Source organism: Rhipicephalus microplus, unplaced genomic scaffold (genome assembly GCF_043290135.1).
Source record: "Rhipicephalus microplus isolate Deutch F79 unplaced genomic scaffold, USDA_Rmic scaffold_12, whole genome shotgun sequence".
NCBI classification, from domain to species: domain Eukaryota; kingdom Metazoa; phylum Arthropoda; class Arachnida; order Ixodida; family Ixodidae; genus Rhipicephalus; species Rhipicephalus microplus.
The window spans coordinates 31,087,774-31,112,899 of NW_027464585.1; the positions used below are offsets into that span (position 1 = coordinate 31,087,774).

At 45.5% G+C, this 25,126-nt stretch overlaps 1 protein-coding gene and 1 long non-coding RNA gene across 6 annotated transcripts in view; one reads left to right on the forward strand and one right to left on the reverse strand.

The window, feature by feature from the left end:
• The window catches only part of LOC119166718 (ATP-binding cassette sub-family C member 3), a 308,522-nt gene that overhangs the window by 150,862 nt on the left and 132,534 nt on the right, over window positions 1-25,126 (forward strand). For 4 of the 5 annotated variants that reach the window (XM_075882443.1, XM_075882441.1, XM_075882440.1 and 1 more), the window contains 2 exons: window positions 9,904-10,050; window positions 24,717-24,801. In XM_075882443.1, coding sequence (XP_075738558.1) covers window positions 9,904-10,050; window positions 24,717-24,801 — 232 coding nt within the window. The remainder of the gene's footprint in view (window positions 1-9,903; window positions 10,051-24,716; window positions 24,802-25,126) is intronic. The other variant, XM_075882442.1, reaches the window with a different exon arrangement.
• On the reverse strand, window positions 16,967-17,248 carry LOC142783820 (uncharacterized). Its single transcript, XR_012888479.1, has 2 exons — window positions 17,184-17,248; window positions 16,967-17,057 (listed from the first exon to the last, which is right to left on the reverse strand). It is a non-coding gene; the product is annotated as an uncharacterized LOC142783820 (long non-coding RNA).

Sequence of the window (25,126 nt, forward strand, 5' to 3'; positions counted from 1 at the left end):
GAGTAAATAGCAATATCATTGGCGTAGATCTAAAAAGGAACATTTTATGAAATGGAATGGATGATAATAAGATAGTAATTAAATAGGAGACAAAAGGGATCCTTGTGGAACACATCTTGTTTGCTTATAGGAGACTGAAGTAATTCCCTCATGGCAACAAAAGAATTGTCTCTCAGTAATAAACTCCTGAACCCAAGATATAATGTAATTGACACATCGTAGTCCACTAATTTAGAAATCACTGTACTGTGTTCAACACTATCGTAGGCGTTTGCAATATCCAATGTGAATAATACAAAAAGCTCACCAGATACTTTTGCAAGGCAAATTGGGCTTTCCAAATCAACATGAACGGACCATATAAAGCACCCCTGTCTAAATACTACTTGTCTTGGCAAAAAATACCCTGGCGAGCGATGAATCTACTGAGCTTGCCATAAGTTTTTTTCCAATTTTAACTAAGTGTAATGTAAGCGAAATTGGCCGAATGTTATCCAGGACATATCCGAGGCTTTGAGTTTTTCGCAGCAACACATCTTCAACAATTTTCCATGCGCTTAGAATCCACGTGTGCTGTAAGAAGCAGTTAACAATAATCAAAAGCTCCTCGCGATGGGAATTAAACGTCAATTAAGTCATAGTTGGTAATCTGATCCATACCGGGAGCCGCTTGATTTACAGTTAGTATGACATCTACCAGTTCCGCCATAGTGACTTTTTGAAAGCCCGAGGTTGAGCTTTTGAATGCCATAGGTCTCAAGCACAACAAAGAAAAAAGCACTTCAAGTCCTTTCTCGATGTCCTTTAACAAATTGGTTGCCTCTTTAGGAGACAGCACTAATGAATGCGAATGTGCTGGTACCTGTGACGATTTCTTGTTCTGTAAAAATCTGTACAACGCAGATCTGTTACCAGCTTTTGATAAACGCGAATATAAATCAGTTTTTCTATCTTTAGCTATAGTGACGTACGCTTAAATAGTGCTGCACGGAATTTATAGTCAACCTAATTTTTCGGAGTATCATTGAGGCGTAAGCGTTTTAAGCAGCTTTATCTTGCCTATACGCAAGCGTACAATCTTCATTTCACCCAGCCGAGCTTGATGATGTGCCTCCACACGTAACAGAAAAGTCTGCCGGCTGAACAGAATCACTTAGACACGCTACTACTGAAGCAGCTTTTTGCTGCCCAAAACGTCCTCTGCAAGACGAAAGCACGGAAATTGACGGTTTTATAAATTTTATAGTTGATGGATTGTTGTTGCCCGATACCAAGGGTGTGGTGTCGTAGCATTAATTTATAGGTAATGGTGCATGATCACGACTCGTCCCATTATCAAATGTTTCCCACAATAAAATATAAACTGGTCAGACTAAAAAGGCAGGTCTAATGTTGATGAGCTTATCCCACGTAAAAAGGTAACTTGTCCAGAGTTATGACAACAAAACTTATTACCCTGCAACAAATTCCACAATTGTTAGCCATATCCATCTGTTTTAAACCTTCAAGAAGCGCGATGCGAGTTAAAATCTCCTGCCAATAAAATTGAGTCTGAAGGAAAATTCTTGATGCCACAATCTTGGTGATATGTGCGCCTTACTCTGTTTGGAAAGTACGCATTGATCACTTTGATCCTGTAGGAGTCAGGTATCAAGCAGTCTATTCCTAACAGTTCACAATCTGCACAATTGTGTTGAAAAGTTAGTCACACGATAAATTTTTGAAGAGAATAGGGCAAATAATCCGCCTACTCTACGTGGCCGATCCAGCCTAAAAGTTCGAAAATTATTCGAAGGTTTTTGTTGACTGAAAACGAAAACTCTTGAAGTAAAATTATAATACGATTTGTTTGCTGTATGAGATAAAGATCAGTGTAAGCTGAAGATACAGAACAGCAATTTAACTCGAGAACTTTTACAGGCGCTATGGTGGACTTAATATAATTGACTCAAACGCAGAACGCAAAACTTCCTGCTAGTTGTTGCCATTAGTAGCACATTTTTTAGGTTTTGACATCAGCGAATTGGTTGGAGACAACGGAGGACTGCGTCATTTATGAACATTGATACATAACAGCCGCTAAACACGGCTGCATGAAAGAGAAGGACGAAGTGAGTTTCTATTGATGCTGGACTGGCGCCATCTTGCTGGTCGAGTTTTGTGCGTTCTAAAGATTATTAAAGAAGTTACTCGTAACAACATTGGTGGTGGTGGACGACCCCCGTACCTCGATGGAGACGCGCAGCGGTCGCACCATCGGCGACCTTTCGACTGCTTCCACTGCTTGTACTTCCTCTACACCACCCTCATCAGACCAAGCCCCCACTTACGTCACACTCCCGCACCTCCGGGATCCCGGCACTTTCTCCTGTGATGGTACGATCGATCTTGACACTTGGCTGAACTCGTACGAGCGCGTCAGTGCTACTCACCGCTGGGGTCCCACGCTCATGCTCGCTTACGTGCTTTTCTACCAGGACGGCACTCCTCGAACATGGTTTGAAAGCCACGAAGCCCACATAACGAGCTGGGATCTCTTCAAAGAAAAGATACGCGACCTGTTTGGCAATTTATCGGGTCGTCAGCTCGCTGCGAAGAAGACTCTTGCCACACGGGCCCAGTCTTCTACCAAATCCTATGTCTCTTACATTCTTGACGTCTTGGCCTTTTGTTCTAAGACCGACCAGTGCATGCCGGACGACGAGAAGGTTAACCACGTCTTGAAAGGCATTGCCGACGATGCTTTCAACCTGCTGGTTTTTAATGTCTCGAGCATCGACACCATCCTTAAAGAAAGCCGACGCCTCGAACAAACTAAAGCCCGCCGCGTAGCCCAAAGCATCGTGCTCCTTCCGAACACAGCGGCCACATCTTCGTGTGACGACGCCTTCTACTAGGCCCCTTGATGTGACAACCTCAAACGCATCATTCGTCGAGAGGTCGAGGCAGCACAACCGGCAGCCACGCCATTACTGACGCCTGCGCCTTCCCCGACCACGATCTCTTTGATTCAAGCCGTCGTTCGTCAAGAGCTATCGAATGTCGGTCTACATCCTGTTTCTGCCGTATACTCTGCTGGGCCTTCTTATCGTTCCCCTTCTGCTCCTCGCATACAACGCAATCCGTCCGAATGGCGTATCTTTGATGACAGGCCCATATGTTTTAACTGTCGACGCGTTGGTCATATTGCACGTCACTGCCGCAGCCGCTGGGCTCCACCGTCCCATTATGCGCCTCAGTATCATGCTACTTCTGTTCGCCAGTCGTCCGCATCACTTTCTCCATCAACGCCGACAACATTTTCAGCTCCTGCAGCACCTCTGAGCAGACCTCGCTACGAGCGGTCACCGTCCCCTGCTCGTCGTCAGTCCCGGTCACCCCCACAACGCCGTGCTGCCTCCCCGACCTATTCGCAGCACATTCGACCGCAAAACTAGGCCGTGCAGCTTCTGGAGGTGGAGCTGCGTTGACGACCTTAGTAAGAAATACTTGATTAACGTTAACAACGAACTGGAACCTTTTCAACGTTACTGCCGACAATGTTCGTGTCAGTGCATTGATAGATTCTGGCGCGCATGTGTCCAATATGAGTGGTAACCTTCGCCACCGACTTAAAAAAAGTTGTCACGCCCGCCCTCAACCGAGCTGTACGAGTCGCCGATGGAGGAACTGCCGCAATTCTTAGCATGTGCTCTGCACGATTGTCTATTGGGGAGAGAAGCACTGTCGTTATTTTCGCCGTTATCGAACATTGACCTCATGAACTCATTCTTGGAATGGATTTTCTATCCACGCACTCTGCCCTCATAGATTGTTCAGCTGGCTCTCTCCATCTCGATATACCTCTTTTCCGACCCGACCAGCCCACAGCAAACCAGCCTCTGCTGCAGTGATATCACGTGCCTCCCGCCTAACTCTGTGACATATGTTGACTTATCCTCCACGTCGCCAGTACCTGATGGTGATTACATGGTGGCCCCGATTCCTGCCGTGATGTTTACGCATGGGGTTGCTGTGCCACATATGATTCGGATGATTACGAGAAACCGCACATTCCTTCCACTGGTGAACTTCTCACTCACCACCCGAGTTCTACCACTGGGTATCTCCCTGGCCAATATTACCGCTCTTAAAAATGACCATGTCGAGCCCTTCAGAGTTGACGATTGCTGCAGCTCAGTCAGTGGTTCCACTCCATCACGTTCTTTGGGCGCCCACGTCAAGCGAATGGTGTCATCGGACCTCACGTCTGAGCAAGCTGCAGCGCTTCGCCACGTTTTTGAGGGCTATCGTAGCATTTTTTACTTTGCCAGCAACCCTTTAAGCCAAACGACCATTGTCACTCATCGCATAAATACTGGCAATTCAACTCCCATTCACCAACGCCCCTACCGTGTCTCTGCGTCGGAGCGTGCAATACTATAACATGAAGCCGGCAAAATGCTTGCGAAAAACATTATCGAGCTATCATGCAGCCCCAGAATTTCTCCAGTCTTTTTTGTAAACAAGGATGAAACATGGGGCTTTCGTGTCGAGTACCGTCACCTGAATAAAATTACAAAAAAAGACGTTTATCCTTTACCTCGCATCCACGACGCCCTCGACTGCCTGTACGGTGCTACTTATTTTTCAACTACTGACCTTCGGTCAGGATGCCGGCAGATAGCAGTCGACGAGATGGACCGCGAGAAGACCGCATTCATCACTCCTGATGGCCTTTATCAGTTCAATGTGATGCCCTTTGGTCGCTGCAATGCGCTAGCCACATTTGAAAGAATGATGGACTCATTGCTTCAAGGGTTAAAATGGTCCACCTGCTTGTGTTACCTCGACGATGTTATTGTCTTTTCGCCCACACTCGACTCGCATCTCGATCGTTTGTCGGCTATTCTGGACGTTTTTCGTCGAGCCGGACTCCAGCTTAACGCCTCCAAGTGCCACTTCGACCGTCGTCAAATTTCCGTGCTCGGTCACCTTGTCGATGCCCAAGGCGTGCGTCCAGATCCAGGAAAAATTCGCGCAGTCACGAACTTTGCCGTTCCGAGGACAACAAAGGATGTTCGCAGTTCTGTGGGGTTGTGATCATATTTCTGACGCTTTGTTAAGGACTTTGCGACCATCGCACGCCCCCTCACAGACCTCTTGAAGAAAGACGCCTCGTTTATCTGGGGCCATGACCAAGCGTTATCGTTTTCCCGACTTACGACAATGCTTACAATGCCACCAATCTTGGCTCACTTTGATCCATTAGCCCCAACTGAGGTTCACATGGACGCCATTGGACACGGCATAGCTGTGCTATGGCAGCAACAACGGGGACACGACCGTGTTATAGCCTACGCAAGTCGACTGCTATCTCCAATCGAGCACAACTATTCCATCACGGAGCGCGAGTGCCTCACCCTTGTATGGGCAGTCGCCAAGTTTCGTCCATACCTGTATGGACGCCCATTCCATGTTGTCACGGATCATCACGCGCTCTGCTGGCTAGCCTCCCTGAAGGATCACACAGAACGTCTCGCTCGTTGGGCCCTACGCCTTCAAAGATACGCGTTCTCTGTACCGTATAAAACAGGGCGATTACATCAAGATGCGGATTGTTTATCCCGCTACCCTGTTGACGAAGCAACCAATACTGACACTATCACGGACGTTTTTTCCCTGTCGCAGCTGTTGAACATTAGCGAAGAGAATTGTCGGGATGCTTCTTTACGAGCCATGATTGACAAACTGGAGTCAACGCCTCGCGACCCATCTCTATGAATGTTTTTGGTGAAAGACGGGATCCCATATCGCCGTAACCTTGATTCCTTCGGATCAGACTTACTTCCTGTCATCCTAGCGCACCTGCATTCCATTGTCCTGCATCAACTTCTTGACGCTTCCATGACGGGCCGTTTCTTGGACATACGTTTGGGCGTTTCTCGCACATACGACGTCGGTTTTTTTGGCCTGGACTTGCCCGCTCTCTTCGACGGTATGTATGTCGCCGCTTGTGAGCCCTGTCAGCGTCGCAAAACGCCGTCTGCCCTCCCGGTCGGCTACCATCAGCCGATCGACGTTCCCACTGAACCTTTCTTCGAGTTGGTCTCGACCTGTTGGGCCCTTTTTCACTTTCCACAGCCGAAAATAAATGGATTGCTGTTGCCACAGACTACGCGACGTGGTACGCAATCACACGAGCACTCCCGACCATGCAGTTGCGCTACCGAAGTTCCGGACTCTGCTGGATGACATAGTATTAGTGCACGGTGCTCCCCGCCAACTTCTCACCGACCGTGGCCGCACGTTCTTATCAGCTGTCGTTCATGAAGTCCTGAGGTATTGAAATACCAAGCATAAATTTACTACTTCGTACCATCCCCAGTGAAATGGCCTCACGGAGCGCCTCAACAGGACCCTAACCGATATGCTTGCCGAATACGTTGCGCCAGAACCCCAGGATTGGGACATTAATTTGCCGTATGTGACATTCGGCTGTAATTCATCTCGTCACAACACTGCCGGCTATTCGCCCTTCTATCTCCTATATGACCGGGACCCAACTCTACCCTTAGACACTTTGCTACCTGCGGCCACTGAATACGCCGGGGAAGGCATTGGCCGCGCCGACCCCACGCACCAAGTCGCCCGTAACCGTCTACAGGCTTCGCAGGCGCACCAACAGCTCTACAACTCTCCCCATAGGGACGTGCATTTTTTCCCGGGTTCTCTCGTGGTCATCTGGCCACCTACTCGGCGTGTGAGACTGTCTGAAAAACTGTTGTCACCCTACACTGGACCATTCCGTATCGTTCGCCAAGTGACAGACGTCACATACGAGATTGTTCCAACTGATCCAACAGTCATCGTCAGCTCCGAGTGACACCATTCACGTGGCTCGGCTAAAGCCCTATTACCCCTTTTCGACATCATCTGCGCAGATTTAGCACTGGACGGTCCTTCTACCACCGGGGGTTATGATACATAACAACCGCTAAACACGGCTGCATGAAAGAGAAGGACGAAGTGAGTTTCAATCGATGCTGGACTGGCGCCATCTTGCTCGTTGAGTTCTGTGCGTTCTAAATACATTATTAAAGAAGTTACTCGTAACAATATTGCCAAGCCTCATGTCACCAAATGACCTACTTGGCCCCGCAGGGGTCCGCGACTGAGAGCCGACAAGCTTTTCTGGGGAAACATCTTCTTGACACCAGTTGTTTTGTTTATTGTCGAGGTGCCCAGCTTCACCCTGAACCGCGACAGTCTGTGCAAGGAAGGAGAGAATAAGGTTGTTTAACATGACAGCAAGCATCTCGAACACACATTTAGCAAAGGTGTTGAAAAGCTCTTCCATAATCATTGAAATGGCTTTATCCATCGCTGCCGACACTGCGGAAGCGACCGTCGCTTCAATGAACTATCACTGGCGTGACGTAGCAGCGGCATACACCATTTCGTGCTCTTTCATGAAAGAAATTGCCTCAGACCAAGAACAAGGGCGTTTCTCCACAATATACAGAATTTGCGTTTCCCGTTCATGAGCAGGGCAGCTATTGTCCTAGGCTGTGTGTGCTTCGTCACATAGGCAGCACCTGCAGTTGTCTACCGGACATTTTGATGCAGCATGTGACCCACCACATTTCGGACATCTCAATGAGGACCTGCGAGTATTTGTGCTATGCCAAAATTGCCAGCAGATACGGCACTGCAGTGGGTGAGGTGTCTATGCTTCTGGAGTAGATAAGGCCAGGCCTTCAGCTCAGAGGGGCGAGTGAGACCGGCAAAAGTAACGATGGCGCTTTCAGTAGGGACTCGCGTATCACTTACTGGTCTGGTGCGTCTGTAGACAAATACCACGCCAGCCGGAGCGAGCATCTTTACGAAGTTTTCAGGGCTTGTGTTTGTAGAAACACCGCGAACAATGCCCTTCATGCAAGCATGATGAGGGGGATAAAAGCTCGAATAGTAATGAACGCAAATCTCATGGCAAATAATGCCGTTGAGCATTTATTATTTGAAGACCTGCATAGTATACCAGTCTTACCGAAGCGCCTCACCTCCGAGATGTCCAGAAAATGCCCGGTTATGCTGCGAATCTCTTCTTGAAACATCTCGGTTTCACTCGACCGAATGGCTCCACCATGAGTGAGCACAAGCGTGACAGGCAAACTGCTTAAGCCGTTCTTGAGGAAACACTCCAGTGGTACCGATTCAGCAGTGCGACTGGCCCAACAGGGCGAGCCCTGGCCGGAACCGGAGACCGGCATTGATGGCTCTTGAAAAATCGGCAAAAAGAAATTTTACAGCAGAAAAGGAACCAAAGGTGATAAGTGTGGCCAATCCTCTATCACAGAACGAGCTATTAAAAACCGCGAAAAAAGCTTCTTCCGTGGCGTTCCCAACCGCGCGTTTGCAGATACTTGTTCTCCGACACTTCTCGGCTCGAGGACACATTTCCTGAGAGTGGACTTGTTCACCCCAAGCTTTCTACCATTTATTAGAATTGCTTTGTCTTTGCGGCAAAACAGGTTTTATCAAGGTTTGAAAGAATTTTCACGCGTGCTTCGTTGTGCGTTCTGCAGAAGGTAGCGAAGTGAATGGCGATGAAAATCTTCGCTCGAGGCAAAAGTATTGTTTCACGCCGACACTGTGATCTCTGGGTCAATTTTCGGCCTTGCTGCCTCACGCCCATGAACATGCTTTTAAAATGGTAAATAAATTCTGTCATCGAGTTAAAAAAGCCTGCTAACAAAGCGCTTGTTTTCTGAAATGACTTGACAACTTTCTTTATCGCTGTGTCGAAAGTGATAAAGCTCTGTTCAAAAACCGTGGATAATACACGAGTTTCCTTAACAAAATAGCGTAATCAAAGTGTCAAGTAAATTATCGCCAACGATTACGACACTCCCTGAAGCGAAGTTTTAGTGCAGCTGTTAGGATCCTTCAAGATTACGCCTGTCCCTGAAATGGTTTGCGTATGCGTTTCAATACACTATGAATAAAATAAACCAACATCAATGATTCTACTTGTTTTCTACCATTCCATGGTGACCTAGTGGCTAACCCACTCGACTGCTGACCCGCAGTTCGCGGGATCGGATCCCGGCTGCAGTGGCTGCATTTTCGTTGGAGGCGGAAAGGCTGTAGGCCCATGTGCTCAGATTGGGGTGCACGTTGAAGAACTCCATGTGGTCAAAAGTTTCATAGTCCTCCACATCACGTCTCTCATAATCATATAGTGGTTTCTGCACGTTAAATGCTACATATAAATCAATAAATCTACTTTTTCTCCAGTAACTCTGAAAAGGTTTTCAAACATTATATTTATACATCGTAAATATTCGGAAGTTTCATGGGTGTCGTCCGAAACTTTCATTTTGAGAAATCCAAGAAATGACGTGTGTTTGGTCGCACGCAGGTAACGTCACACACGTAATCATACTTACTGGAAACAGAGGTGGCGTAACATTCCTGTATCACTCGAATGCCGAGCAGGCGTGCTATCACGCGAGTAAACGAGCAAGAAGCTGGCGCGTTAACTTTTTTGCCCAATGTATTCATCAAATTTGATACTAGCCCAGTCCACCACCATGGTTAACGATTTTATGCTGCTGTTCCTTCCACGACAACTGTAGCCAATTTTGCCAGCACTAAATGCGTAATAAAAACTGTGTGCTCAGACAGCATTATCATTTAATCGAGCTCTAAAAGTGCATAGGAGGCCAAGAGAGCCAAAGTCGTGCGTTGCGTTGGCCTGCGCACGATCATTGTAGCCTTAGATAAATGCGCAATAATTATGTACCTTTTGAATGTTTCAGCTGGAAAACACGTAAGCAAACACAGCAGAAAGCGTCTTTTAATGTGACGACTGACGGCAGCTGTGACTAACAACGTGTGGTCTTGCTCTGTTATGGACAGGTGGCCCTGGCCAGCTTCGCAGTCTTCATCGCCATCGACACAAACAACATTCTGGACGCCAACAAGGCATTCGTGTCCCTCTCGCTGTTCAACATTCTCCGCGTGCCCATGGCCTTTCTGCCGATGCTCATCACCTTCACTGCCATGGCAAGTGTCTTGAACCTCCTAGTCGCGTTTCCCTTTCGTCCAACTGAACTTTTTAGAAGGGGTCTTTCAAGGCTGGTAACTGACTTGTTCAGTAATACTTTGCACCTGTTATAAACAGCTAAGACAACGAAGTGATTGTCATTCAGCCTCTTTCATTTCGCGAAGCTTTCTTGAAAAATGGGAACCGTTGTAGTGAGAGCAGATAATCAAACAGTGGGATCATAATATCGGCAACAGAGGACTATGGGGCAATGTTCGTTACCACGATAACACAGACTTGTATACAGTTTCGGGAAAAGTGGGCGCACATTGTGCAGTAATTAATCAGGCAAAATCTTTCTTTCAAGAAGTTTATTTCTCTCTCTGTTAGTAGAAGAGAAGGTGAACTTGCACTATCGTCACGTTAGTTACAAATCCACAAGGCATCTGAACTTTGTTTCCTTCCCGAAATTTTTTGTTCTAACCTGTTTTTTTGACATGGGACACATGCGCACTTCTTCGGATGGTTAATAGCTGCTCGGGATAATTCAGCTACGACCTGCGTCACAACCGACGTGCTATTTACGGCAAATTTCACGTATGGTATCGAGCCAGTTGGCATTTCTGCCAGAATGAGTGCAGGCGTCTTTCTTTAAGGTCGTCAGCTCCCACCACGCTTTGCTACCATCCGGTTTTATATCCTTGGCGCGTTCATCATCCGCTTTGTGGAGGCTACGACGACCTCACGTGTGCCTTTCCGCCCCAGGAATAAGAAATAGAAAAGTCCTTTCTACCTTGGCCTTGAAGCAAGCAACTCTGGACTGTTTACACATCTTCTACACTGACAGAATCCCCGTATACTCGGATGGATCTACCGCCCAGACTAGCTCAACCGCCGCCGCCATCATTCCATTGCGACACATCCTCACTCACAAACTTTGGCACGTGAGCACATCGAATGGTTCGGAAATTGTTGCCCTGTGAGGTGCCATCCATTATTTCAAGCAACAACTGGCTAATCGATGGGCAGTATTCTGCGACTTCAAGGCAGCTCTACGATGTCTTTCATCGGCACTTCGTCGCGGGTCGTACGAACAACTGGTGTAAGAGATCAGAGAAATGCTGCACTGTGCGACCGAACAAGGACACAACGTTTTGTTCCAGTGGATACAAAGTCATTGCGGTATCTCCGGTAACGACCTCGCCGCTGAAGCAGCCAGAAGTGCACACGTACAAAAAAAACTCCGTTTCAATACTTTTGTCTAGGATTGACGCGGCTAGATACCTAAGTAAGCTGCCGCAGAACATGACACTCCAGAAGTGGCAGTCATCAAAGTTCGCACATCGACTGTATTCTCTCAGCCTATCTCTGACTGCAGCTATCCTCTGGTCTTTCCAAGGTGGAATGTACGGTATTGTGCCGTCTGCGTCTGGGCGTAGCCTTCACTAATGCCTACTCATTTAAGATAGGGATGGCTGACAGCGCGGAGTGCAACGACTGCGCCTTCAATGAGACTATTGAATGTGTCTTATGTTACTGCCCGACATACACAAACGAGAGGCTTCACCTTCGCGGTGTTCTAAGTCACCTGGACAAAGTGATTTCACTGTCGAGAAAGTATTGGGACCATAACACTGCCAATCTCAATTCCGAAAGGCAACGAAAGCGCTGTTGGATTTTCTCAAAGACGGTGATCTATTTCACCGTTTATGATGTGAGACTCTTACGCATCGGCTCCGTCAGTGACTTTTTGCTTCTCCTCTATAACTTTCCTTCCCCCTCTCTGCTTCCCCAGTCCAGGGTAGCCTACCGGGGCTCAGCCTTGGTTAACCTCCCTGCCTTTCTCCTTATTTCTCTTTCTCTCTCTAGTTTTTAGAAACATCTTTTGGTAAAAACATCATTGCGTGGAACGCATTTTCTTCACATGTTTCCGTGGAATGCCATGTTAATCCATTTCAAAAGGATATTGTGTGCGCGACAGTTTTTTGTCTTTATTATGCAGTGCTGGTCATTTCTAAGCTTAGAAATGTCTCTTCACAGGTTACTTCTTGCTTTCGTTGTCTATTTCATAGCACAAAAACAAATTATAATGATGATGATGTTTTTTTTTTGCATTGGTGGCACTCGCCCACTGAGAGGGATCGGCCAAGAACCGGGTGCCGGGATCTTTGAGTTAGTTGGTTATTTATTTCAAAGCATGGAGTTTCAGTAAAACCCAAAGTCGTAAATGTTGTATGAAAACGCTACACAAGCTGGCGGTCAGGCAATCGAATATTCTCGGAACAAAATAAAATAATAGCATCAATAGACTAACACGTAATCTTTTGTTCCCATTGTGTACGCACACAAAACAGAGCGAACCTCCCTGCGGCTCTCCTCTAATGTTATCCCTCGAAAGGGTAAAATTACTGCCACCTTTATTTCCACGCCTACCTTCTCAATTCGGCCAACAAGGCATCTTTATCTTTGATAAGAATATCGGTAACAGAATAAAAAAAGATCTATTGCTTCTATATTCTTGCAAAAGAGACATAGTGGGGACGCTGCGAGTCCTGCTTTATTAATAATAATAATAATAATAATAATAATGGTTTATTTTTCCACCAATACACAGTTGATGGAGGGGGTGAGAATAAAAGCGATTATCCGCTTGACTAAGTTCTCACCCCCCAATGTACATAAGGCAGTGGCGGTGGCGGCAACAGAACACCACAGCTGACAAGAATACACAACATTAACAAAATTAGAATTGATAAAGCCTTCAAACTAAAAAAGAAAAAAAAACCCACACAGACACAGTGCAATAAACATATATAGTAATATAAATCAAAAGTCGCAATATGTAAAGCACGAATACATTAAACATATTATTTACATGCAGCGGTGACTGCATTTTCATCCTTTGTGTTTTTGTTTATTGTTTTCCCTAATTGTTATCTACGAACTTTGAAGATAAGGTCTTAATTGTCAGGAGTGTTAATAAGATATTGGCGAAGTTGAGAAAGGGTGATATCTGCTATGTTAACACCTGATGAATATAACCTGTTTAATTGTAACGGTAGCTGATAAGTAATTTTTTGTTGTCCATAGTTAGTTCTTATACGAGGAAGCATCCAAGGTGGTTGATGACGGTGAGGGTACTTTGATTGATAACGTATCATGGAAGCGATATCTGTAATAGTAAATGAACGTTTTTTTTGTTCGATCTTATAGCGGCGTAAAAGCCTGTAAATGTATAGGTGGTAAACATTGATGATTTCATGTTCACTAAACAAGTGATCTGTTGTATGTCTGTGAGGAAGGTTGTAAATTAGACGGAGGATTTTATTATGGAGTGATGAAATTTTTCTTAAATTAGTTTTAGTCGTTGTCGCCCACACTAACGTGCAGTAGTTCAAGTGTGAAAGGAATAAAGCGTGGTATATAGCAAGCTTTGCCTTTAAAGGTAAAACAGATTTATGTCGCCAAAGTATACCAACCGCTCTCGATGCTTTTAATAAAATGTTGTGGACATGATCATTCCATTGCAAATGTAGTGTGAAATAAACTCCTAGTGATTTTATTGACCTGACAATTTCAACTGGCTGGGATTTATACAGCAAATGTACTAAAGTATCAGATTTTTTATTAATAGAATTAAAAATTATAGCTTTAGTTTTATTTACATTAACTGACAGTGCATTTTCCTTTGTCCAAACTTCTAGCTTACCTAATACATTGTTACCACGGGAAGATAGCTCATTGTGTGTATCAGCTGACAAAAGGATTGTAGTGTCATCCGCATAAATAATAAACCTGGATTGATCATCAATGTTCGCAATATCATTAATATAAATGTTAAAGAGAAGAGGCCCAAGTATACTGCCCTGTGGCACACCGGCTGTAATATCACGCGTTTTGGACTGAAAATTGCTGATTTGAACGTACTGCTTCCGATGAGATAAATAAGATTTTATTAAATCTAAAGCGTGCCCTCTAATACCACATAAATCCAATTTTCTAAATAAGATACTGTGTACTATGCAGTCAAATGCTTTGGTAAAATCTACAAAAATGCCTAACACGAACTTATTTTTTTCTAATTTATCAAGAATATATTCTTTTTGATGAATCAAAGCAATTTCCGTAGAACGGTTTTTTCTAAATCCATACTGAGAATCATTGATAATATTGTTAGATTGTAAAAACTTGTCCATGCGTTTCAGTATGATTTTTTCCAGACATTTAGAAAAAACAGGAAGGATACTAATTGGCCTATAATTGCTAAAGTCATTTTTGTCTCCCTTTTTGTAAAGCACAATTACTTTTGCTATTTGCATAGCCGAAGGAAATGTAGCGGTTTGCAGGCACAAATTAAAGATATGTGTAAGCGGCACACAGATTAATTCAATGACATATTTTACTGGACGAATTTGTATGTTGTTTAAATCACATGACGTACTGTTTGAAAGCTCAAGAAACGTTTGCGTTACTTCACTCTCACCTACTGGTTCAAGAAAAAGAGTAGATGAACATCTGGCAGTAGGGGTGTCTTGTGAGTTATGTGGTGTAGAATGATCCCTTGCGAAGTACAAACTAAATGCCTCAGCTAATTTTTCCCCTGTGTAATCTTCTCCTTTATGAGTGATCTTGTCGAAATGCGTATCCTCAATGAAATTAGCGTCCAGAGAACGGATTTGTTTCCATAGTTTATCAGGATGCCGAAATGAATTTTCGAATTGTTTTTCATAATATCGCTTTTTGGCATTTCGGATGTCACTGGTCAACTTGTTTCTGTAGCTTTTAAACTCTTGAAACAGCTGTGTGCTTTTGGAGGCAATGTATGTGTTATAGAGTTTATTCTTCTGTTTAATGCGTGTATGAAGTTCATTACATATCCAAGGTTTTCTTATCTTTTTCATAGTACGTTTCTTTTTTAGCGGAAAGTGCCTATTATAAACACCGCAGAATTTACTAAGAAACTTTTCATAAGCTGCCTCTGCATTAGTTTCATTGAACACATCACTCCATGACATAAGTGACATTTCACTGTGAAAATTTTCAAGAGCATTAGGTGTGACGTACTGAACCATTGGGGTACATGTGTGTTTAGATCTAGGCTGCTTTTTCTGAAAAAACAAATAAATGCCCATGTGGTCACTTAAATCGCAACAGATTACCCCTGAATGTATAACAGAATTGTTAATATTAGTAATAAACAGGTCAATCAGTGTTTCTGAGTTAGTAGTTATACGAGTAGGAAGCTTAGTAACAATACTGAAGCCAAAACTTCTTAACAGCACATCAAAATCAATTGCATGGGCAGAATTAGACATCATGTCTATATTAAAATCACCGCCCATAATGACATCATAGTGATGCGCAGAAGTAAAAGAAATATATGATTCAATGTACTCAAAAAATACGTCAACATCTCCACTGGGTGGTCGGTAGAACACTGAATAAACGGTATTATTTGCCAATACAGAAACAACCTCAACAGCAGATGACATGCAACAAAGTTCCGAGATCAATTCACATTCGATTTTCTTATTAACGAAAATGCAAACACCTCCACCACGACCCACATTACGATTGACGGCAAATGTGGAAAATGATGGCAAACAAAAGCTACTGCTCAGCCATGACTCAGATACCATGACGAAATCAAAAGACAGGTTAAAACTGTCTAACAAAATTTGCAGTTCATCAGCCTTATTGTTCAGTGATCGTACATTCAAATGAAAACATTTCACTGATGAGCCCAACCAATCGGTAGGCATGACGCTGCGAATGTTGCAAGGCAACACGAATCTATTGTTAGCCATTTTGACGTGATGTTCACATATTATGTGCTGACGTGCCTAACCACAGTAAAATTAGCCAGCTGACTCGCGTCCCTGACAACATGGGACGGTTCGCCATCTTTCCTGCGGATGAAGATTTTCCCGTTTGCATACCACACGTAACGGAAGCCATTATCGCGAGCCCATTGCTTCACAGTCCACAATAGTGTTCTTGCCCTGCGCGTTAGGTTTTCCGAAAAGTATATGTTTGCATCCTTTTCCTTTAGTAATCGCCTTTTCTGCAGCCACATATCCCTCAGCTTTTGGCTTTGAAAACGTATGATAATGGCGGGGGTCTTATTTGCCTTCGCCGGAAGGCGATGATAAGCTTCAAGGTCGTGATCGCTGACCTCAGGAACTTGGATCATCCTGGCTATCTCGTTTATCTTTTGGAGTAGATTCTCGTGCTCGTTGAAAAGTTTCCCATGAATTTCCAAGTTTCGGCTCCTGCTACGCATTTCCAGGTCATTCAAGTCAGAGTTTATCTGGTGTAGTTCCTCGTCAGGCCTTGCTCGTTCCAACTGTTCAGTTCTCTTACGGAGCTGCTCAATTTGTTTATCTTGGCTGTCCAATCGCTTCAGAATGGTATCGAAATGATCAGACATTGTTTGCACTGCCTGTTCAATGCTGTTCATCTTTTCATTTAGTGGCATTAGAAAATCAAGTTTTTGACTTAACTCCGCAAAAGCAACAGCAAAGTTAAAATCCTGACGAGCCGCAGCAGCGGCACCTGCACCGACGCATGGCGCACCAGTTTTACACGTGGAACACACATAGTTTTTGCGAGAATTGGTGCCACTTCTCGTCTTATCAAGCGGCTCAGTCAGTCCAGAGCACTGTTCGATGTGATAAGAATTACCACACTTTTTGCATTTCACTTTAGCATCAGTAGTTTCTAGGGTAAGCATGCAAGCAAGGCATATGTCCTCCTCAGAAACACTCATCTCTCATACACCTCGAAAAGCATGACTACGACGACAAGTTTGGCAGTAGCAGCAACCAGCAGAAAAATAGGAAAAGGAAAACACTGTGTGAATGTGTGAAGACAAACCTGTGAAAAATGCAGATGAACACGTCAGAACGGGCGTCTATCGCCGGTCACCGCTACTGCCAAACTGCCGATAACAGGTGGGGGCAGGGGCGTCTCAGATCATGACGCAATCCCAATGTTTGCGATGCCAGATTCCGTCGGCCGCCGAGTCCTGGACATCCAAAAGAAGAATAATGTAGCAGTTGCCGGCGTTGCAAGGTACCACGCTCGTCAGTGCGGCAGAACCAGCTATCCAGAGAATAGGACCACCGGTATCAGCGGCAGGACAGGGACGAACCTGTGAAAAATGCAGATGAACACGTCAGAACGGGCGTCTATCGCCGGTCACCGCTACTGCCAAACTAATTAAGGTAATAATTAATTAATAACTAATTAAGGTAATAATTGAGGTGTAGAATTCTGCAGGGTAGACTAGTGATTGTAATATCTAACTGCCTAGATATGCACCACTGTTTATTCGTGCGTAACCTTATGTGTACGAAAGGTCTGACCATATTTGTCTATTTTCTTGTGCAAACAAGCATTTCTATATCTGGGTGCTTTTACGTAAGAAAAACAGGTAAAATGAGGAAGAGTGGTTCGTTCAAAGATGCTCTGTCTAACAAGTCTGTCATTTCATTTAAGTGACTCCCGCAGTTGCCAGGTATTCACACCAAGGGGAATTTTTTCAAGTTTGCTGGTAATAAACTATTGACAATAATTATTATCGTTAATTTTTCACCTGCAGAGTGCAATATCTACCGAGAGAAAATCAGTATATATCACTGCTTTGGATACGCTTGCACGAAGTTTGCGAAGTGCTAGAACTATAGGAAATAATTCAGCTATGAATATTGGAATATATGCTGGTAATCGAACTGAAAAAGACCAGTCGAAAGAATGATCGAAGATGCCTGCTCCAGCCTTTTCTATTAATACAGATGCGTCAGTCGCAATAGTGTTTATGGGCTGAGGAGTAAGTAATCGCGTAACTGATTATTTAAATATCGAAGGGGCATTTGTTTTGCATTAGTTGGGAAAATATCGTTAAGTTCTATGTGAAGTTTTGAATTAAGCATACTTGTTAAGGTAATATAAGTGTTTACATTCAGAGGTTCAAGCAGCGCTTGAACGAACACAATCTGAGCCAAATGTAAACTTGACCATTGTGTTCCGAAGAATGAGCTTGGTTTTTGAATAAAAATGTGAGGCGGATGTCTCAATGGCGAATTGTATATTTTTAAAAAAGTTTGAACTGTAAGTATTTGAAACCGGGTTAACAATGGTGGAAGACACCCTCCCAAATACATTATTTGCAACATACTTGGGAAGTGCAAGAAACAGCACAAAACTTCTTTTTCTAATAATATTAGCTCTCCAATTTTATATGTCGCGCTGCCTGAAAATAATACACACACAACGCCTAATATGGTCTTTTGCCGCTGTGCCGCGCCAGCAGTGTGGAGTATTTTGGATTCTTCTGATAAATTTCAGTGCGAACAGTAGTTAATTGCGAAACTAACGCAGCCCCCAACGATTAGCCTGCAATGTGAATTTTCTTTTCCTTTTTAACAAAAGAGGAAGCAGAGCTAAAGGCGAGAGAGCCAGACAAAGGCCTCGATTCCATTGTACATCCTGGCATAAATAAACGCAAGCGCGTAATTGAAATTTCAGGTGCTCTAGACAGTGAGTAAGGAGGTTTATTTGGCAAGTCTAACGAATAGGCTGACCATTAAAGATGGCCACTGGAGGAGGAAGATAGTGGTGGTTGAGTTTCGATCTCGTAGTGCCTTCCTCTCGTGATGATGCTTGTTGTTCCCTGTTGTTGTCTGAATCCCTTCATTTTAAGAACTCCCGTCCAAAAAGATGAAGTCATCCTGGCTATCTAAGAGGTGGGAACGAGCGAGTTGAAGTACGGCTTTAAGTGGTTTACGTGAACATCGTTTCCACGCCGATGATGGTCACCGAGTTGCGTAATTGAGTGGTGATGTGCGTTCTACCACGAGGTATGAACCATGGTAATTTGAGAGTAGCTTGGTATACAAACCTGGTGCACAGGGTGGCACATACAGCCAAACAAAGGTTTCAGAGGTGGAGTTCGCGGCCGGAGGGTAGTCAGGATCGCGGGCCTCTTTCTGGCACTGCTGGTCAGCCATATTAAACTACTTCGCTTGGTTTCGAACACGGTCGTGCACTCAGATGCATCTAATGCGCATGGCAGCAAAGTTTTGATGGTGTGGTATAGTTGGCGACCGTACAGCATAAAGTATGGGGAAAATCCGGCGCTGGCATGGGTATCGGTGTTTCACGCGTAGGTCGCTAAAAGAAGAACCAGGTCCCAGTTTGTTTAGTTAGGTGCAGCATGCATCGCGAGCATGTCACCTAGGGTCCGATTAAAGCACTCAGTCAAGCCAGTCGTCTGAGGTTGGTAAGCAGTATTGATCCGGTGCAAAATATTGCACTGTTGAAGAAGTGCTTGAATACCATCGAATAGAAACACGCGGCCTCTTTCACTGAGGAGTTCACGAGAAGGGCCATGAAGTAGTATAGAACACGGGGCATGAAAGCGGCGACGTCCTGAGTGGTCGCCGTAGTAGGAGCAGCATTTCCGGCGTACCGTTTCAGGTGATCCACAGCAACGACTGCCCACCGGTTACCTGCCATGATCAATGGCAGTGGGCAATGAATGAAGATTCCAACGCGCTTAAATGGGTGGTCGGTGCACGAAAGTGACTGTAGTGGAGTTGCTCCGAGAGGCGTTGGCTTTTTCTGTCGCTGACACTCTTGGCAGCCGCGAATAAATTGTCGAACAAAGGTAAACATTCCGCGCCAGTAGTACCTTTTCCAGAACCATTCGTAGGTCTTGAAGACACCAGCGTGAGCGCAGTGTGGGTTAGAGTGAAATGATGAACAAATTGTAGAAGCGCAGCTTTCGGGGAATAACGAGCACTCACTTTCTTCCATGTGGTGAGTAATTGCTCTGGTGCAATAGACCGCCTCGAATGGTGAAGTGTGAAGCCTGGCGTCGCATTAATCGAATGACCAGAAGTGTTGGTGCCTCGGATAAAACGTCCAAAAGCGAAGCAGTTCATGGATTGTCGCGCTGTGCCCAGGAGATTGTGTCGGTGGCAAGAACTGACAGCACGTGTTCTATACAGGATAAGGAGGCAGCCTCAGTGGAGAGTGGTGTTCGCGAGAACGCATCAGCATGAGCATGCTGGCGGCCAGAACGGTGTACGATGCTGAAGTCATATTCTAGAAGTCGGGGAGCCCAACGAGCAAGGCGATCGGATGGATCCTTCAGTGACGATAACCAACATAATGCATGGTGGTCTGTAAATACAGCAAACGTGCGGCCATAATTACGGGCGTAACTTTACAAGTGCCCAAAATATGGCCAAGCCCTCCTTTTTGGTAGCACTGTAGTTTAACTCAGCCTTGGCGAGCGTTCTGCTGGCGTATAGGCAACGACATGCTCAGGGAACCCGGGCTTTCGTTGAGCAAGAACTGCATCTAGACCGACGCCAATGGTGACTGTATGAATCTCAGTGGCAGCGGTGAGATCGTAGTGGTGGGAGAAGACGACGAAGAGTGGCGAATGTGTGATCACACCCGGAAGACATTGATGAGACTTCGTTGGCGCTGCCTAAACGTTAAATAAAAGGCGCAATTATGAAAGCGAAGTTGCACACGAACCGACGGAAGTACAAACATTATTCTACAAAGTTTCGTCACTTTTACAGTCGTCAATTTTGGGCATTCATCGACAGGGCATAGTTTAGCCGGGTCGGGAAGAACGCTGTCCTTTGATACGACGTGACCGAGAATGGTGAGATTCCGTGCAACGAAGTGGCATTTCTTGAGATTCAGTGGCAGCTGAACATTCTTCAGACGCGCGAAGACATGTTTCAGGCGTACAAGGTGTGTTGCGAAATCGGGTGCAAACACGGCAATATGATCAATGTAGCAGAGTCATATGTTCCATTTGACAACCCGCAGAACCGAGTACATCATGCGGTCGAATGTGGCGGCGCATTGCTGAGGCCGATGGAGATGACATTGAACTCTTATAGCCAGTCGGGTGTCACGAAGGCTGTTTTCGGACGATTGGCATCTGCTAAGAGCACCTGCCAGTACTCCGAACGCATATCTATCGATGAAAAAATCTCGGCCGTCATCAAAAAAAGGGTATACGTATTTTCGAATGATTTTATTTAGGCGCTTGTAATCCACGCAGAAGCGAATCGAACCATCCTTATTAAAGAACAAGTGATGCCCATGAACTTTGGGAATGTAAGATAATGTCGCACTTGAGCATATCGTCAACCTGTTTGGTGATAACCTGACGTTCGGCAGGAAAAACACGGTATGGTTGCTGTCGTACTGGCGCGTGGGAACCAGTGTTGACGTAATGAAAAAAGTGGAAGCTCAATCCAGGGTAACTTGATTTACGTCAAAAGATTCAACAACTGGTAGAGCAGCTGGGGTAGCTCCAAGCGATAAGATGGCGACAATTTGTCGGCGATCAATGAACAGAAAAGCTTGGAAGGTGTTACATTGGATGGGTTGTGGGCACTGATGGCGTTATAGTCCCCAGCATTATCTGGCGGCACGATAAAAATGTTTGTCATTGGCGTGCACGTGTTCAAGAGATTCAACTTGAAAAAGTTCGACGGGATACAGACGCGGATTGATGAGTCAGAGAGCACTGTTTCCTTCAGAAATGGGGAGGGTTGAATGAGGGAAAAGAAGTGGTTTTCGGCTAAGAGGCTTGATGGTTCAAAGAATGCAGCTTCGTCCCAAATGTCGTCACAGAACACGGGGAGCAACCAAGTAAGATGTCGTGTGAGCTTGATGAAAGCACAATAAACTTCATAATACAGTGATTATTCACGATTATCATTCGGGCAGTACAGGCGGCTACAGGCAGAAGATATTCTCCATTTGCTGAACGCCAGGGCATCATATCCAGAGGCATAGTAATTTTTTGAAGCTGGCAACAAAGTTTGCCGTCTATAACGCAAACAGCACCACCAGTATTAACAAGAACATATGCGCGATTACATTCTACAAAAACTTTGACGATATTCGACGGCAAATTTTGAGGGCTTGAGCATTTCGACAGTGCAGTTCTTGCCTCCTGAACTGCGGCAGCTAGTTTCCCTCGCATTCAGGAACTGGCTGATGACGGATGGGTGTCAAGGAGCGACGATGGGGTGTAGGGGAATAACCAAACGCAGTTCGTGGATAGTCCCATGAAGACGCGCTTCACAGAGGGTCCATATTTTCAAAACGATATAGAGCAAGGTCCATGCAGCTGTTCTGTGTCCGGCCGTCTGTGCTTACCGGTACGCGACGACGGCAGTATCGAGCGATATGGCTAAGGCTACCACATGCAAAACAAATAGGCTGGTTATAGCGCGTTCTCCAGGAATTCGCAGCGAGGGGAGCAGCCCATGCAGAGGACGGGTGAGCTGGGGCTCTGGTAGCAATGGGAGGAGCCCGTGCGGTGGACGGCTGAGTCGGGGTTGAGGTGTATGGCAGTTCCTAAATTGGCGGGGGCTGGTGTATCTGTTGCCGCGTTACTGCCTCAGCGACAGTAAGAGGCGCGGCTACAAGGTGCTGCTAAAAGGGCACCGGCGTAGCCTTGGAAATTTGCTCCTGGACCACATATCGGAGCATGTGAGCCAATAGTGTTGGGTGTCGCAGTGGCTCCTGCAGTGAGAGCTTCTGGAGTTGAGCTGAATGCAGCAGAGAAAACTTCGGAGCCACTTCCTCACGCACGAAGTCTTCCATTTATGCGAGAAGGTATGTCTGGTCATGTAGGACGTCTAGTGCGGTCACTGGTTGGATCGTCCGTGATGAACGTCGCGTCAGAGCTCGTTGCCCCCTAAATTCATCATAGCTCTGACACTGTCACCACTTCTGCCACAGAGGTAGGACATTAGGCGAGGAGCATCTGGAAAACGTCATCGTCGACGCCCTTCATAATGTGCTGCATCTTGGTACTCTCGCTTATGGAGACATCGACATACCGGAAGAGATCGATTACGTCTCATATATGCAAGGCGAAAGTTTCATCTGATTCCTGTGCCCGCTTCAACAGAGATTGTTCGGCTCGTTGCTTCTGTAAAACGGGGCGACAAAAGATGGCAGGTATTGCCCCCTTGAAAGCGGACCAGTTCAAGAACTTGGTTTCGTGGTGAGTATACCACAGCTTCGCCACGTTGGTGAGAAACGCTGACAGTGCCCGACTTAGCAGTGTCATCCCACTTGTTTAGTCCACTGACTTTTTCGTATGATGCCAGCCAGTCCTCGACATCCTGGTCTTCGGTGCCAGCGAAGATTGGGGGGTCTCGCTGGTGAACTAGGCCGGGGCAAGGAGTGGCCGCGAGAGGTACCGTCTGTTCGAAACCGTTAACTTGCATCGTCGATGGCAGGGTGCGTGATCGGAGCTCCAGGGTGTAGGCGATGAGGTTACACAGCATGATCTACCGAAAGTAAGGAGGTTTATTTGGCGAGCCTAACGCATAGGCGGATGATTAGAGATAGCTACAGGAGGAGAAAGATGTTGGAGCTCGAGTACCGATCTCGTGGTGCCTTCCTCTCGTGATGACGCTTGTGTTTCTTTGTTGTTGCCTGCATCTTTTCATTAAATGTATAACACAGTGATGCTGGTAATAAATAATCAATGTGACGTGTACAAATGCCAATGCACCTCTTGCCAACAGCTGCGCACGCTGCTTTCACTACACATGGTTGGTTTTCTTTTTATTGCGATATGAATTATATGGACAATCTTAGCTGGTTTTTAAAGTTGTCAAAGCTGCCGTCATTCACCGTATACGTATATGTATCTATGTATAGGAAAATTCAAGAGAAAGAAAAACCGCCAGCGCTCCGCACCTATCTCATCGTGATGCGCCAACGCGCGCTGATCTCTCGCGCGTACTTTGCCCCACGCATGGGAGTAAGGGGGGGGGGGGTTAAGTGCTTGAGCGCTTGCGCTTATCCTTCAGTGGGGAGAATCGTGTGCTTTCGCCTTTCACCGGAATGACTACGTTAGTTCCCTGGGCCACAAAGGTCTACTTCGCTCGCTGGGCATGCCCCATTGCAAAAAGAGCGCCCTTTTAAAAAACAGCGAAGTAACGACTTGAGAACTCGTTAGTTCGCACTCATATCTGTACCTGTGATTGACGTTTTGCGCGTCGTTTTTGTTTAAATAGCGTGTTCAACGTAGAGTTGTAAACCATGTTAGTTATTTCATGTCCTGTGTGTTTTCGCGCGTAATTTGTACGTGAGCCGCGCTTTGCGTGTTTCGATCTGCTGGCCGTTCTCAGCGTTACCTTCCAAATTACTGCAATCGCATTCATTGCTTCGCCCTTGCGACAAAATTGTGACTTTTTTTCCCTGCGCACACAGTGATTGGCAGCGTTTTTCGTTTTTCTAAAACATGTGACAGTATGAAATGCTTAGCTAACATAAGAATTTCGCTTAAATCTCTTTTGCTGCGACCCCGCCGTGGTGATCTAGTGAGTAGGCTGCTGACCCACAGGTCGCGTAATCGAATCCCGGCTGTGGCGGTGGCATTTTTGATGGAAACGAAAATGCTGTTGGCCCGTGTACTAAAATTTAGGTGCATGTTAAAGAACCCCAGGTAGTGCGAATTTCCATAGTCCTCCACTACGGCATTTCTCATTATGATATATATGGTGGTTTTGGGACATTACACTCCCAATATAAATCAAACAAATCTCCTGTGATGCATGAGTGAAATCTGGTACTTTAACTAAACGAAATGATTACTGGTTCTCCGATTGCCATTTTTCAGTTCTTCGTGTCTTTGGGCCGTATAAACAAGTACCTTCGCTCGGACGAGCTGGATCCCAACGCTGTCCAGCACAATACAAGCGAAGGTTTGTGAGCTTTTCTTGATGGCTAAAGCTAAAATATGTGCTGGCATTCGTAGCACAAATGTAGTCGCCCGGCGTGATTATCTTTGCTGGCTCAAATACCGAAATATCGCTCATGGCACATTTATCAGCTTTCAGTCTCAAAAAGCAGCTTAACGGTGGTGCGCAAAAATACGATTCCACAGAAGAATGGGTACAAAATATGGCACAAACTGTCAACTGAGAATCTATTGAAGAACAGAGATATCTGGTTCGTGGTTAGATGAGCCCCTGTTAATGAAACGGTTAGATGCCCAGACAAAGATTGTTTTAATGAAGCGCTTCCAGG